The sequence below is a fragment of the Rutidosis leptorrhynchoides genome, chromosome 9, assembly GCF_046630445.1.
Source record: "Rutidosis leptorrhynchoides isolate AG116_Rl617_1_P2 chromosome 9, CSIRO_AGI_Rlap_v1, whole genome shotgun sequence".
NCBI classification, from domain to species: domain Eukaryota; kingdom Viridiplantae; phylum Streptophyta; class Magnoliopsida; order Asterales; family Asteraceae; genus Rutidosis; species Rutidosis leptorrhynchoides.
In genome coordinates, this window is record NC_092341.1 from 75,029,611 (window position 1) to 75,046,439 (window position 16,829).

Here is a 16,829-nt window from a genome sequence, read left to right on the forward strand (position 1 = left end):
AGCTTTATGCTTACCCCTCTCATTGTTTACCTTTTTACAGGTATTGTGTTGTGAAGCTAGCTAGTTGCTAGACTACATGCGTAGGAGCGTTTGGGCTAGATGGGGTAGCTTTTGGTTATTTGGACGCGGATTGGGGATTTGGTAGCCCCGGGATTATGCTCTTGGTATCGGGTTGAGTTATTGTGTATTAACCCGTATTTCGTGTGATTGGGTCATTATTACAAATGTTTTTGTAATGTGTAATTTGTGTACCAATGGTCATTGTAAGTTGTTAAACGTAATGTCACGTTATTATGTTTTTGATTAAAACAGAGTTTGAAATGTTAAGTATTAATGGGACCTAACTTATAAAAAAAAATGTGCTTCATTTTTGGTAAACGGATTTGGGGTCGTTACAACCAACTAGCCAACATCCTCACCAAATCAGTCAATGGAAGACTCTTCAGCGAAGTTCTCGACAAGTTGAACATTGGAAACCCCACTATTCAACTTGAGGGGGAATGTTAGAATACAACAACAAAAAGAGATTACCATAATTGGTAATCTGATTTTAGGATCAGAAGAAGTCAACTTCATCACTTCCCAATATAGAGATCACAAGTCAAAGCTTCAAACGGCTAGAAATAGCCTGCACAGCAGCCTGCAAACTTAGCATATTTCCTTATTTGAAATAGGGGTTCCACAAGATGAATTGGATCCTAACCTTATTTAGAATTAGCTGTTAGAGCTATTTGTGTATATAACACTTCACAGAATGTAAACAATGTAAATTTGGAATTGGAGTCAGAATCAGTCACAAATCTTTCAATCTTTATTTGATTTTGGATTCTTGTTTGAGATTAATAGCAGTAGGTGTACGAATTCTGTTTAGAGTCGATATCTACTTTCAATTATTTTATTTTATTTCAATTATTTTCTACTGACTTTTGATTCCTTCTGTCGATGTAATTGCTATAAATCCAAATCAATATCAGCTGTAAATGTTACCAAATAACTTTACATTATCAATCATCAAAAACAAACTCTCTTAACAACTTTTAATTAAATGAACTGAAACAGAAAAGAAAGAAAACGGGTCACGTACCCTGTTCTTGAACTCCTCTTGCTCAAACCATGATTTTTAGTGAATTTTCAAAATGTGTTGATGTCATCTTGTTAGAAAACCTTTGTTTAAACTACCTGTAAATTCTCAAGATCCAATTTTATCTATCGATTTCTAATTGTCGAGTCAAAGTTTATGTTTCAAAAAGTCAACAATTGTTCATCAGCAAAATTCGAATTTGTTTTTACGTTTTAGGATCAATTAATGATTTCAGAAGTTTCCTTGAGTGATTCATAACCTTTTTCATGTAGGAATTTTGGTCTAAAACGGTCTCAGATTTAAAATTGGTGTTTGAGTTCATATGAAGTTTTTCGTGAAGAATATTGCTGCTACATTCTTTTATTTTTTTTATTTGTTGTTATTTTCTGTCAATCATGTTGCCACCAACATTCAAATCGTTTCTGTTTAAATTATACATTCTAAATCAAATCATAAGCTCGTTGTTGTGATAATGGTGAGTATTCTGGTCGACTTCTTTATGATTGAAGAAGGTGAACCAATAAAAGGGTTAAATAAATTCGTGGGGGTTATAAAACAGATAAGCTAAAATGGACGAGTGCTTAGGAGAGTATTCGGGTTAGCGTGAGGTCTCAAGTTCGAGCCTTGATTGAAGCATTTTTTTAGAGGCCATTTATTGAAGGTAGTCATTTATTTAACTATCTATTATTATTATTATTATTATTATTATTATTATTATTATTATTATTATTATTATTATTATTATTATTATTATTATTATTATTATTATTATCATCATCATCATTTTATTATTATTATGATTATTAATGATTATGTTACTATTATTATTAATATTTGTTACAAGTATTATTATTATTATTATTATTATTTATTGTTATTATTATTATTGTCATTCCAATTATTACTAATATTATTACTATTATTATTATTATTATTATTATTATTATTATTATTATTATTATTATTATTATTATTATTATAAGTATTATTATGTACCTTATAATGATTATTAGTATTATGTAATTACTAAAATCATTATCATAACTAACACTAACAGTAAAATTAATAATTTCTTTTACAATTATTATTATTAATATCATTAACTATATTACTAATAGAATTATTATAATTATTACTAATATTAAGTATTATCATTATCATATTTATCATTACAAATATTAATTGAGTATTACTATAATAAATTTCTTAATAAACAAATGATATATATATATATATAAAGATATATTTAATACTTATAACATAACAAAAATTTATATATTTATATACAAAATGAATATATGAGACGTATATATATTATTAATATAAAAATGATATAATTAGTAAATTATATATATACAAACTTATTCGATTACGATATGTATATTAATAAATATACAAATGATATAGGTTCGTGAATCCGATGCCAACTCTGCATTGTTTAGTATCGTCATATGTATTTTTTTACTACAAAATACATTACAGTGAGTTTCATTTGCTCCCTTTTTAAATGCTTTTGCAATATATATTTTTGGGACTGAGAATACATGCGCTGCTTTTATAAATGTTTTACAAAATAGACACAAGTAATCGAAACTATATTCTATGGTTGGATTATCGAATCGAATATGCCCCTTTTTAGCTTGGTAGCCTAAGAATTAGGGAAATGACCCCTAATTGATGCGAATCCTAAAGATAGATCTATGGACCTTGACACGTCCATTCGGGTTATGAATGCTTTAGTACTTCGATTATCATGTTCGATGAGAGTCCCGGAATGATGGGGATATTCTATATGCATCCTGTTAGTTCGGTTATCAAGCGTTCACCATATGAATGATTTTTATCTCTATGCAGTTTGCGAAATGCCTGATATGAGATGATGTTTATGATAAATGAAATGAAAATCTTGTGGTCTATTAAATTAATGAAAATGATTGTTATGATAAACTAATGAACTCACCAACCTTTTGGTTGACACTTAAAAGCATGTTTATTCTCAGGTTTGAAAGAAATCTTCCACTGTGCAATTTGCTCATTTTAGAGATATTACTTGGAATCATTCATGACATATTTCAAAAAACGTTGCATTCAAGTTGTTGAGTTCAACGAAATTATTATTAAGTCATTGATAGTTGGATATATTATGAAATGGTATGCATGCCGTCAACTTTCGATGAAATGAAAGTTTGTCTTTTAAAAACGAATGCAATGTTTGTAAAATGTATCATATAGAGGTCAAATACCTCGCGATGTAACCAAATGTAATGTACTCGTCCCGATGGATTAGGATGGGTCTTGAAAGTTGGTATCAGAGCGGTGGTCTTAGCGAACCAGGTCTTGCATTAGTGTGTCTAACTGATAGTTGTTTAGATGCATTAGTGAGTCTGGACTTCGACCGTGTCTGCATGTCAAAAGTTTTACTTATCATTTCTAGTCGAAAATCATCTGCTTATCATCCTTAGAAAATTACCTACTTATCATTTTTAGTCTAGACACGTCTTACTGCAGTTAGTGCATCGATAGTGTATAGACAAAATTCATATCTTAGCGTATCTATTACTATAGACTTTACCTAACAGCTTCCGTAGATTCATCCGTAACTTATGGGATTTTAGTATTATATATGCATATGTAAATTATGTATTGCAGGGTACTAATCTACATCTTATAATCTATTTCTTATCGAAAATCCTTCATCAGATCGTACCAGATGAATCCCTCAAACAGTTAGAATTCCTCGGATTCCGACAACTATTCCGATATGGAGTTTCACCTAAGCTCCGAAAGCAGTGTCACCAGAATGAATCAACCAATCATCCATCCCCAATTCATCCGATGAGTTCGTAGCCGACTTAATCAATGGAGCCGCGAAGAAGGCGATCCTTTTTACCAACCGAATTTACCTCTTGACGATGAACCTGAAGCACTTATCAGCGAACTAGTCCGAAACACCATTTTCACCCTCATTTCCCGAATATCTCACCACGATTATATTCTATCTAAAATTCTAAACCTTATTCATCCATTCGTCCCAACCGACAATCATTCCGGTGTGATAAAAGAAGGCAGCGAACTTCGCGCTCGAGTAATCAATTTGGAAAATGTGCTGCAAAACCTACCAGCTTCAACAACAGCACCGGCCACACCAGTACCACCAACAACAACATCTGCAGCACAAGCCTCAACACTACATGCCTCAACATCTTATATTGTACCTCAAGTATAATCATCGTTCTACATCAATTATCTTCGTTCTTCATGGCAATTATGTAATCTCTAATGTTTTAGAGATTATTCATTCTAATTCCAACCAATAATCAAATGAGTTTAATATTATATTAACTCATTAAATTCATGATTATATCTGAAGAAAATATATATGTATGTATATTTTCATAAATATTGTAATTAAAAATTCTTTTGTACAAACTGTTAATGGTGAAAATATTTTAACGGGTAGGTAATACCCGAGGAATATTTAGATTTCACATTCATAAGTTACACTGTACATTCATCGAATCTGATTCAATGGTCATTTACTATCCTACTTACATCCACAGATATACGTATCTGTTCACCGCAGAATAATCATTTTCATTCAATTTCGTATTTGGATTTTGACTTATCAGAATCCAACAAGTGGCATAATGAAGAAAACATTGGACAAAATAAAATTTGTTAGAAACAAACGAATTAACTATGAGAAAAATCTTGTTAAGAATCCACGCTAACAAAATTCTAGCTAACTGTTCCTAGCTAACTGCTAATTTCTTATTACATTTTAATTATCGCAATTTTAATTCTCGCAATTTTATTTATCGTCATTTAATTTCTTTTATTTATTTTACGCACTTTATTTATCATCATTTAAATACTATTATTTACGCATTTAAATATCGGGACACGTATACAAGGTTTTGACATATCATATCAACGCATCTATATATATTATTTGGAATAACCCTAGACACTCTATATGCGTAGAGGTGTATACGAAATAGTTATATTTTTACTAGGAAATACTATTAAATATGATACAATTTTACACAAGTTATTTATTTATTTATAGAGTGGATATACCTAAACCTTGCTACAACACTTATAGGCAGTGTACCTAATCGTACAGTAGTGTAGTTTTTAGTAAGTCCAGTTCGTTCCACAGGGAGCTAGCTAAGTTTAACGCTATATTTTAAAATATATTTGTATAAAATATATATAATTATATATAGTAATATTATTATAAAAGGGGGTTTTTACCGTTTAATGACCGGTTTGTCGATTTTATATTTTAAGCGTAAAGATAAATGACGATAATATAAATGACAGAATTTAAATTGCGATAAAGTAAATTGCAGTAATTAAAATGACAGTAAATAAATGTATGATGAAATATGAAATAAAAGTATTATGCTTATTTAAATTTCCGTAATCATGATGTTTGACGTTTTGATTTTAATTAATTGTTGCCCGGGTTAATTGTCCTTTGTCCTGGTTTATTTGATACCTATCTGGTTTTTGTCCATAATAGTCCATCGGTCATAATTATAAAATGCTCGTCAAATTAACCTTATTCCCGAAGTCAAATATTCCAACTAATTAGGGATTCGAACTGTAACAAGGTTTTAATACTTTGTTAATAATTACACCAGGTTATCGACTGCGCGTAATCCAAGGTTTTAATACTTTGTTAACAATTACACCAATTATCCTTGTATGTAATCCACCCCTGTTTTAATGAGATATGAATATTAATTTACCCACTTGATCAGAATGAATAATCAATTAACCAACCCAAATAATTAAATAAATGATCGTAAAAGATGTCGAATAAACATCACTAAATAGAACATACATAATCATTTTAATAATTATTAGATTAACTAATTTGAAGATAGGTTCGACAGATTCTAATGAGTTGTCATTCGATTAGACAATACCCCCTATCTATTAATAGTCAATAGTCCAATGTCCACAAGTGTCGGTCTTTTGTCCAAACCTTAATTATGGTACAAAATCTAATAACCCAATCTTAATATTTTAATCCAACATCACGATTACTTCGGCTCAAATAAGCATAATAATAACTTAGTTAAGAGACATTAATTTAAAAAGGAAGAACATAGCTTACAGTGGTGATTAATTGCGTAGCGTTATCCGGACAGAGTTCCGACTTTAAAACCCGTAAAACATTTCTTACAATAACCCAACTAAACCATAATATATTATTAATCTTAAATTAAAATTAAAATTATAATATAAATATATTACATAGAGAAGAGAGATTGATTTTTGTGTCCCTAACTCGTCCGAAAAACTAACTTTTTATAGAACTTGGCCTGCTACAGTAACTCATGCGATCGCATGAGATTTTAGTGCAAATCTCATGCACTCGCATGGGCTCATGCACTCGCATGGGTTTTATGCCTATTTCTCATGCGATCGCATGGCCGTCAGATCCAGCTCACATATTTTTTGTTTGCTAGTTTGTCGACGTTATTTAATATAATATATAATATATAAATAATTTATATAATTATTTAAATATTATATTATATTCTTGTGCATAGTTGACTTATAATTTTAGCTCCGTTGCGTCGCGCGTTGATAGTTGGCTCAGGTCCCGGTTCCGGATTTTCGAACGTCCTTTCGTACGATTTAATATCTTGTACTTTGCGTTTTGCGTCTTGTACTCTTGTAACTTTTGAGACGTTTCTTATCAATAATTTGAACCACTTAAATTATATCTTGTACATTTGAGATTTTTGGTCATTTGCGTCTTCAAATTGTCGTTTTCTTCTTTTGTCTCCGCACTTATTTATTTAAACGAATATTACATAAAAATAGAACAATTGCAACTAAAAGCTTTACATATTGGAAGGATATTGATACTAAATATATGTTCATTTTTAGCATTATCACCAACCTTTTGGTTGACACTTGAAAGCATGTTTATTCTCAGGTTTGAAAAAAATCTTCCGCTGTGCAATTTGCTCATTTTAGAGATATTACTTGGAATCATTCATGACATATTTCAAAAGACGTTGCATTCGAGTTGTTGAGTTCAACAAGATTATTATTAAGTCATTGATAGTTGGATATATTATGAAATAGTATGCATGCCGTCAACTTTCGATGAAATGAAAGTTTGTCTTTTAAAAACGAATGCAATGTTTGTAAAATGTATCATATAGAGGTCAAATACCTCGCGATGTAACCAAATGTAATATACTCGTCCTGATGGATTAGGACGGGTCTTGAAACATATCTATCAATTTAACTAATCAGTAAGTGTTAAAAAATTTTGAGACGTAAAAAAAAAAAAATACACACCTGATGGCTAATGTCGATGTTTGATGACGATAAGAACAACAATACGATACAATACGACAAACTTAAGAACTGAAGACCCAAATTTATTTTTTAAGACATTAACTATAATGGATTAATAATAATAATTTAATAAATGTGCCTGATTTTGGATCGGGGTCATCTGACCCCATTTGCTCTACTCTTGCACCACCCGTGCACTTACCACTCATGTGCCTAACAAACTTTCCGAAATAAATGTGCTTACGTGCCTCATATGCTTCACTTGTGTGTGCACTGCCAGATATTTTGGAGCTTACTATACGTTACATGCTACCGGATAGCGTGATAAATGCCCAAGCTTAAGGGCTTTCATGTAACACTGTATGACAATTCCCTATTCAAATATTTCACATTTTTACTTAGATGTATGCGGTCTAAGCAGTATTTCTATAATTGTTTCAGGACTTTTTCCTTGGTCATCCCAAAATAATATGATGTTTTAGCCATCATGGTTTGAACTTGGACCTCTTCTGAGATCAAATCTTTAAATAGAAACTCTGTTGGCGTCGTATGATACTAGATTTATTAACTTTAGAGATGTACGATTTACCAACACCTAAGTCAACACAGGGTACATGATAGCCTTGACATTATACATGATCATACCTCTAAAAAGTTGCACTAACATTTTTTTTAAACGGACATAAGCAGATTAATAAGCGCATCGTATACGGACCACTAGGCCACACTGCAAGAACAATTCCACCTTCTATGGAAGCTTTATATATACCTGAAATCTATTGAAATGATAAGGATTCTACATTATCAAAAGAATGAAGCCTTTATACAGATTCTTTTTGCATTTTTTTAATCTTCATATCACCTCATAAACAGGCCCCCACCCTCATAGTGGGAGAATCTTAAAGCATAGGACCTCAGCAAATTGTCCAAATATGGCCCCCATCATTTTATATATTTATGTCAACTGTATTACTAATATATATATATATACTTAAATACAAAAAAAATATAGTCCCTGAAAAAAGCCTCACTTTTTATATCCTTTTTGCTAGTCAAACCAGATTCTTTTGTTCTGAGCAGGTAAAAAAGTAGTCCTCAAATATAACATTATAATTTTAATGATCGATGACTGGACTTTATAACGACGGAAAAAAACTATTTAAAAGAAATCGTATAGGCCTTTGTGTATTTAACAAAAATACAAAATGATTACAAGATAATATATTCAAACAACATCCAACCAAAGATGGTATAATATCTTATGTCGATATTCATGCTGTCAGCAGCGCATTTGGGATCTAATTCCATAAGCTAAGGTACGTAAATTGTCATCATAAAGCCACTTGGTGATGAATTGATGATTTAGAGTATAACAGAAAAAGAACATGACTTTTAAAAACAGATAGTGTTTGTTATAAATTACTAATCTTGAGAATATAAACTAGTCTGACTGGCGCCAATAGACTGAATAACATATTTTCGTGCGTTATCATAGAAAATAAAATGAAAAATATTCTCCTACTTGCATATTTCTCTTCTTATATAAAGGAAGGAAACATGTCAATCTAGTGCATACCATCCCCTTGACTTTAGTCTTCTCTTTTGACTAAGGGATTCTAATTAATATTTTTTTTAAAATATATTAATGGCATCAAGCTCGATGATGACATCATCACGTAGCTCTGGATCCTCATGGTCACAGAGACAAAACAAACAATTTGAAGAGGCGTTAGCTTACTATAACAAGGACAGCCCTGACAGGTGGCATAACATCGCAAGGGCTGTAGACGGAAAATCGGCCGAAGAGGTGAAAAGGCATTACGATATACTCGTTAGTGACATTATGCAAATTGAATCGGACCAAGTGCCTTTACCTAACTATAAAGATATCGGGAGCAATGGCCGCGGATTTGGTAACGAACAGAGGTAGAACTTTTTATTGTGTCACATTAGCTATGTACAATTTTATGGTTTTGTTTACATAATGAATTTCTTGTTGAAAGCTCAATTAATTAGCTATATGTATGATTATACAATGTGTTGCTGAAACAAATGGCAAATGCCAAATGTTTACGGTTATCTACATTGTACACAACCACTTTTTACTTTTAAAAGAGGTCAAATGAAAGCAAATATGGTCAATGCACATGGTCCAAAACTGTACTTTAACTGAATGCAATATAATATAAGCTAGCGAGTCTTGTCTTGATAAGGATGGATCCAGCTATAAAATCTAGATGGCAATTTCGACCCAAATTGTTATTTAATTTAAACATATGTACGAGTATTCAGTTAAATAAAATTTAAGTGGCAGTTTCGACCCAAATAAACAATGATTATGTACTTAAGAGGTCGGTCGCCATATTGGTATTAAGTCAACTGCTAAAAAGGGTCATGATCAACTGATTATCTCATAAAGCACGTGTTTATGTTGAAGCATGTAACTTAACTATCAACGAACAATAATTTACTCATTCAAAAGAATAAATTTAAAGAATTGATTATCAGAATGTATCTAACACCTCATAAAAACAGCATAACAAAGTAGTACAAAATTGTTGCTGGTTTCTCACTGAAATATTCTTGATTTGTTATTAGGCTTCTGAAGAATTTAAAGCTGCAATGACGCTAACGGGACACTATTATGAAAATAAAATGGTTCACAGAAGGATGAACTAAGGGTTAAGTTATTGAAAGAAATAGGTGGAGTAGTTATGTGTGCATTATAATCAATATGTTCTTAAAATTATCATTAGTTTATCATTTTCTTATTTGCGCGAAAAAACAAGAAATTAAGTTATAATAGTTCAAATGTATCAGAGCAGTAGGCTCTGATAATTTATTATTACTTGTTGAACCACTGTTATTACTTATTGAACCACTGTATATTTTTCTCCTTCAGCTAATCATTGATTAAACTGAGTATATTTTTGTACCTAATTATATTAATTTGTTTGCTTTCAGTTTCTCTTTGTGGCCGTTTGTGTGTCTAGTTGCTTTCAGATTCTCTTTGTGGCTTGTTAGGGTCTTGTTCATTTGTTCATAAAATCCTTTAAAGCATGTTAAAACTATGTAGAATTTACCATCTTTTTCTAACCAAATCATATGAATTTTCGTAATCAAAACGGTATATGCATCGAGTTCCTTCTGTGAACATATATATAGTCGACCAAAGGGCATAAGCGGTATCAAGGAGCCCTCTGAACTTGAGGTCATGGGTTCAAGTCCAGGTAATGGACATTATTATGTAAACATTCTTGTTGGGTGTCCTTGAAAAAACATATATATAGTCGGCGATGGAGTTTGTTTAGAGTACCCATAAAAGAATTGGACTAGAGCTGCCAAAAAAAAAATAAAAATAAATAAAAATTCTGTAGAAATATCATATGTTAGATTTAGCTATTTTCAATGACATAAAATATAGGGCAAATTGCCCAGAAAGGTAAGATAAAAATAACATTTTTCCAATAAAGGTAATATTTTTTTTTTCTATGCCCATAAATGTCTTTGATTTCAATTTAGTGCTTAAAAGGGTGTTTGATTGAAAAATGGTGCAAATTAGGGTAAAAATTGACTGGTGGCATTTTTTTTTTAATTTTCTTTCTGAGTTTTATATTCCATGTCATTTTTCTGTATTTTTTTTAATTTCCATCTCATTTTTTATTGTCCATGTCATTTATTTATTTCCTTGACATTATGAACCATCGATGTTCATATCTCAAACAAAAAACATCTGACCAGATCTAGGTAATATCAATTCATTTTCAGGAGCTTATTATCACTTCAAAACACAACTTAATCAAAGAAATTTACAAATCAAACACAATTTAAAAACAAAAAATGTATTATTATATTTCAAATGGGTTTAGAAAACGTCTTCTAATTCCTACTAACCAGAAATGGGTTTTCTCAAATTTACAAATCAACTAATTTACAATTCAACAAATTCCTCATGAAACAAATTCAAAAAATTCCTCATGAAACAAACTGCACGTATCGGTTCACCACCACCGCGAATCAAGATACAAACATACATACACACATCAAAATTACTGGAAACGAAACTAAACACGATCGAAACCCAGATCTGTATTACGTAAACAAAAATCAATACGACAGCGGTGGTAAAGGTTGAAGCTGGCGGCGGTGGTGGTTGTTATTCATAATAAACAAGATCTGGCGAGGGTAAACAAGATCTGGCGGTGGTGGTTGTATTTTTTTTATCTTGGATCTACATTTCATTCAAGTTATTCTTACATCTTGTTCATCCACAATGACATGTTGGATGTATTTTTTAAAATTATAAAATAACGATTATGTATATTAGTATATACATGATAAAATGAGATGATAGATGTGTTTATTAAATTATAAAATGAGATGGATCTGTTGTAAGACCCAAATATTTTTATACATGAAGTAATTACGGTGTGCATAAAGTGCGTGAAACGTGGTGCAAATTAAAAGCTGACAGACTGTCCGGGCCTTCGTGCGCGCCGTGCAAGGTGGGGTGCGCGCGCCGCGCACAACATCAGGTGACAGATTTTTGTTTCTTTTAAACGAGTTTAATGAAGGGTAAAGTGGTCTTTTCGCATGTGGACGGGTTATACACCACAAAACTGGTTTCAACCTTATCTCAAACTCATTTCTCTATCTCCTCTCCATTCCACTCACACACACCAAACCCTAGAGAGAGAGAGAGTAAAGGGTTTAGAGAGGGAAAGCTTGATTCGGGGAAGAAGAAGTGTGATTCAAGTCGGGTCTCAAGAATTAAAGTTGTTCTCCTCGTTCACGGCCACCTTGTAGTAGTATTGGTAAGTTCTAACTCCGAATTTCGTTGTTTGATTTGATATTCAAGTTAGGGTTTGAACTTGATTTGTAGAGAAACCCATTTAAACTCTTGAAATGAGTTTATGGATACTAGTAATCTGGTTTTATGTTGTTGTTGGTGGATTTTGGGTTGGATGATGAAATTGATTAGTTGATAATCACGATTGAGTGATGGAATCACTATCTAACTTAGGTTGTTAGTGATTAAAGTTATGAGCTTGCAAAAATGGGTGTTTTGACTTGAGATTTGGTCAAAATGGATTTTGTCTCAAAATAATACAAGTAATACGTTTTGATAATCAAACCTTGAGTAAAATGAGTTGTTGGAATATAATCACTAGTCGATTGTGATTAAGGGTGTTTCGGGTGAGAATTGACTTAGTTAAATTGGAGGTAAGTGCTAATGGGTCGAAATTGCACTTATGGTGTTTTGGGCATAAGCTAGAGTGTTTAGCTTATTTGTTTGTGAATTACTTAGGTGATTTGCATTTGGACGATTAGGAGCTCAAGCGGGATTGCTTTTCAAGTAACCGAGGTGAGTGGAATACTTATAAGTTTATGTATATAATTTGGTTGTTTATGTACGACATGGCGAGTGTTATTCGGTAGAATACACTCCTCTTGGGCCACATTGGGACCGGGGGTGCAGGATGAGGGTTTAAGTTCGATGCGGCGATACCTCATATGTATGGACTTAAAGTTCGATGATGATGATGCCATACTACTATTGCATTATTCGATGCGGGATGAGGGTTAAAGTTCAATGCGGCGATACCTCATATGTATGGACTTAGAGTTCGATGGGACGATGCCATACCACTATTACGTAGTTCGATGAGGGTTTAAGTTCGATGTGAAGATACCTCATATGTATGGATTTAAAGTTCGATATTGACGATGCCATACGACGATTGTTTGTTTGATGAGGGTTTAAGTTCGATAGTAACGATACCTCATATGTATGGATTTAAAGTTCGATATTGACGATGCCATACCACGATTGTTTGTTTGATGAGGGTTTAAGTTCGATAGTGACGATACCTCATATGTATGGACTTAAAGTTCGATGGGATGATGCCATACCACTATTACGTAGTTCGATGAGGGTTTAAGTTCGATGTGATGATACCTTATATGTATGGATTTAAATATTGACGATGCCATACCACGATTGTTTGTTTGATGAGGGTTTAAGTTCGATAGTGACGATACCTCATGTATGGATTTAAAGTTCGATATTGACGATGCCATACTACTATTGTAATGCTTGATGAGGGCTTAAAGTTCGATGTGGCGATACCTCATATGTGGGCTTAAAGTTCGATGTGACGATACCACATGAAGCATGTTGAGTGGGTTTGAAGTTCGATGAGACGATACCACTCATGGATTTGGAATTGGTACTATTCGATGTTATGAACATCCATGGCTCTTCCAAGGGGATAATTTCCCTTGTAATCTTGATTTTAACCAATGGTTGTACGTATGATTATTTTGGCACTATTGATTGACGAGATCTCTATGCTATTGATGTTGACTTGTCGTACGTTTGATTTACGTGATTATATGAATTGCTAATGTCGTGTGTTGTTTGTGTAGGCGTATGTAAGTAATTGAATTATGTATGTATGTGTATAAGTATTGCATTCACTAAGGATTAGCTTACCCTCTCGTTGTTTACATTTTTAGGTACGGAAGCGAATTTGGCAATGGTATGCTCGGGATTTAGATGATTTTCCCTTATGATGCTTGCATGGATTACTTTTGGATTCGGCCTAGGATTGGGTAGTTTGTCCCCAAACATCATGCTCTTAGTTTGTTTGGAAATTAAACTCATGTGGTCGAAAATTGTATTTTGTACGTAATTCGTAAAACGGGCCGATGTGGGCCCGGTGTCGTAAAACCTGTTTTATTATTGGAACGTGCTAGTTTTACTTATATTAATGTGTTGTGAAAAGCATTTCATCTAAAAGTGTCAGGAAGTGGGTGATCTTTTTGCCCAAATAAATAAAACCGGACAGAAGCTGAAAGGGGGTTGTGCGCGCCGCGTACAACAGGGGTCGCGCGCCGCGCACCTTTCTGCTGTATAATTTTTTTTTGCGGGATCGGTTAGATAACGGGTTGGGTTGTTACAAGTGGTATCAGAGCATGGTCTAAGGGATTTAGGTGACTTGAGATAGGTGCCTAGACTTAGACTTTTGTGTGTGCTTATTTGTTGCAGGACTTGTAGGATTACGGGTCGGAATGGGAATTCGGTTAGTGTTCTAGTTTATGGGTGGACCATCATTTATATTAATATGCGGATATTATTAATACATTATCGCGTTGTGTTAGTGTTATGTTTGCGTTTGCGAATATCATCAAGCAAGATGGTCGTGGTACTAACGAGTGGATGCGACGTGTTCGTGTATTAATGACTAGCTACCATTAATATGGGTACAAATCGTGTCTAACAAGTGATGTAAGACGATTGTTGAGCAAGATGGGGTGGTGTTGTGCGTGTGTATTTTTATGCATTCGTGGTTTAACCGTTTTGCATTCCTTAGAATGAAGACGGAAGATGGAATCGGAACGGATGCGCCTACTCATGAAGGGAAGGATGAGTTAACGGCGAGGGTTAAGGCCGTGCTCAGACGTTACGTCTCGGGTTTGGCGAACGAAGTTAGACAAGTAGTCAAGGAGACAATCGAAGGACGGGTAACCGAAATGGTTGAGACCAAGTGACTAAAGTCATAAGGGAAGAGTTTGAAAAGAGGTTTCCCAAACCTCGATGTAGTGATGATAACGAAGTACTTGCAAGGTTAGAGTCACATGGTGCTCATGGTAAGAGGGCACGAAGTACGCCTGAAGGCGTCAGGAATGTGAAGAAGAAGAGTAAGAAGGGTTACAGGCCTACGTCCTTTAAGTGTGGAGAACGAGTTCATTTGGCACAAGATTGTACGGTTGTGCCTTTAGGCTCGATCAGGTGTTTTATTTGCCGGAAGGAGGGACACCGAAAGTCAGATTGTTCCGAATCGTATGATGATCGGGTTAGGAGGTTAGAGCGTGAATACATGATGGGTAGTGGAGTACCGAAGCCCAACAACGCTACATCAGGTACTTTTAGTACGAAATTGTATGTTGTTCGTTTGTAATAACATGCGGTGTGTACGTAAGTCTTAGCTAAACTTTATTTTCCGTTGGAGATAATCCGTAGCGAGCGGGCGGTTTATGTTTATGATTTCGGTTTGCACTCAGTAGAGTGTATAAGTGGTGTGTTGTGCATTGACTATATGGTACGAATCTTCGAGTGCTTCGACACTTGTTTGGTATAGGGTCATTAAGCTCGTTCGAGTGAGACCCTTAAGGTTTCGTTTGTGTTGTGCGTATTGTTGTTATGGGTGACATTCCTAACGGAATTACCCCATGGTGATGTTTGGATTGACTGACGAAGGGTGTAAGACTTGGTGCAACCAAGCATTCCCTAGTATTCGTGAGAACGTTTCTACCAAGACATGGAAACGGGCTTTGGTGTTCGGGTGTTAAAGCGTGTTCGCTTTCGAGTTGAAGTTGATGATGTGACGATCCAGAAATTTTTCGATCAAATTTAAACTTAATCTTTATATAATTCCGACACGATAAGTAAAGTCTGTAATGTTAAGTCTCGAAAATTTTGGAAACTGTGTTCATATATTCAAATTGACCTTTGACTATTCCCGACGATTCACGAACAATTGTTGTAAATAAATATGTATATATATATATACATAAATAAAAGTACATGTAATAAATTGAAATAATAAAATATAATTTAATTGTTAGAATTAAATATGTAAAATAAGATGCAAGAAAATAAAGTGATTAATAAAATAAGCTATATATGAATACATATTATTTCTATAAATGATTATTTTGATATAGATATTGGAATATATATAAAAGGTATGAATATTATATGTTATTATATATAATTATTAAATAACTAATAAAAATGTAATATTCATATATATTAAACTTAATTACAAGTTAAAATATAGTTGTTATATTATTACTTTCATTGTTATTATTAATATTAATATTAGTATTAATATCAGTAGTATCATTATTATATATATATATATATATATATATATATATATATATATATATATATAAATTTGATACATATAATTTGTTATATTATTACTATTACTAATATTATTGATATCAATATTAATATTTTTAATATCATTATTATTTATTATCATCATTAATATAATTATTAATATTAATTATACATATGAGGAATTAATTCAATCAGTGTAGTCTGTTACACTTCAGCATCCACTTTTTAGATTTTTTTCCTCGTTTCCTATTTGCTTGTGATACTTTGTCGACTAAATGAGTGAAAGATTTTATAAATCTAACAACTTGCGAATTGACCAATCAACCTATTTTTTTTTCTCTTTCTATGTAATGTTGAACGTAAATGTCCACCATTTCAATATCTCTCTTTCTCAATATCTCTCTTTCTCTTCTACCTTCGGTTATCAAGAATTCAAAACCCAAAAACAAACAATCCTTCTTGTTAGTGTAGTTAACAGAAAACAAACCAACACCACACTTACTG

The 16,829-nt window shown here is 32.8% G+C and overlaps 2 protein-coding genes across 2 annotated transcripts in view; both read left to right on the forward strand.

Annotated features, from left to right (window-relative positions):
- Positions 1 to 10,074, forward strand: part of LOC139867175 (protein RADIALIS-like 6) — a 51,655-nt gene extending 41,581 nt beyond the window's left edge. Inside the window, exon 2 of the mRNA XM_071855505.1 lies at positions 10,010 to 10,074. Within this exon, the coding sequence (XP_071711606.1) occupies positions 10,010 to 10,037 (28 nt within the window). The 3' untranslated portion in view covers positions 10,038 to 10,074. The remainder of the gene's footprint in view (positions 1 to 10,009) is intronic.
- Positions 9,010 to 10,145, forward strand: LOC139867176 (protein RADIALIS-like 5). Its single transcript, XM_071855506.1, has 2 exons — positions 9,010 to 9,337; positions 10,010 to 10,145. The coding sequence occupies exons 1-2, from the start codon at positions 9,057 to 9,059 to the stop codon at positions 10,035 to 10,037; spliced, it is 309 nt and encodes a 102-aa protein (XP_071711607.1). The 5' UTR covers positions 9,010 to 9,056; the 3' UTR covers positions 10,038 to 10,145.
- The last annotated feature ends 6,684 nt before the right edge of the window (positions 10,146 to 16,829 follow it).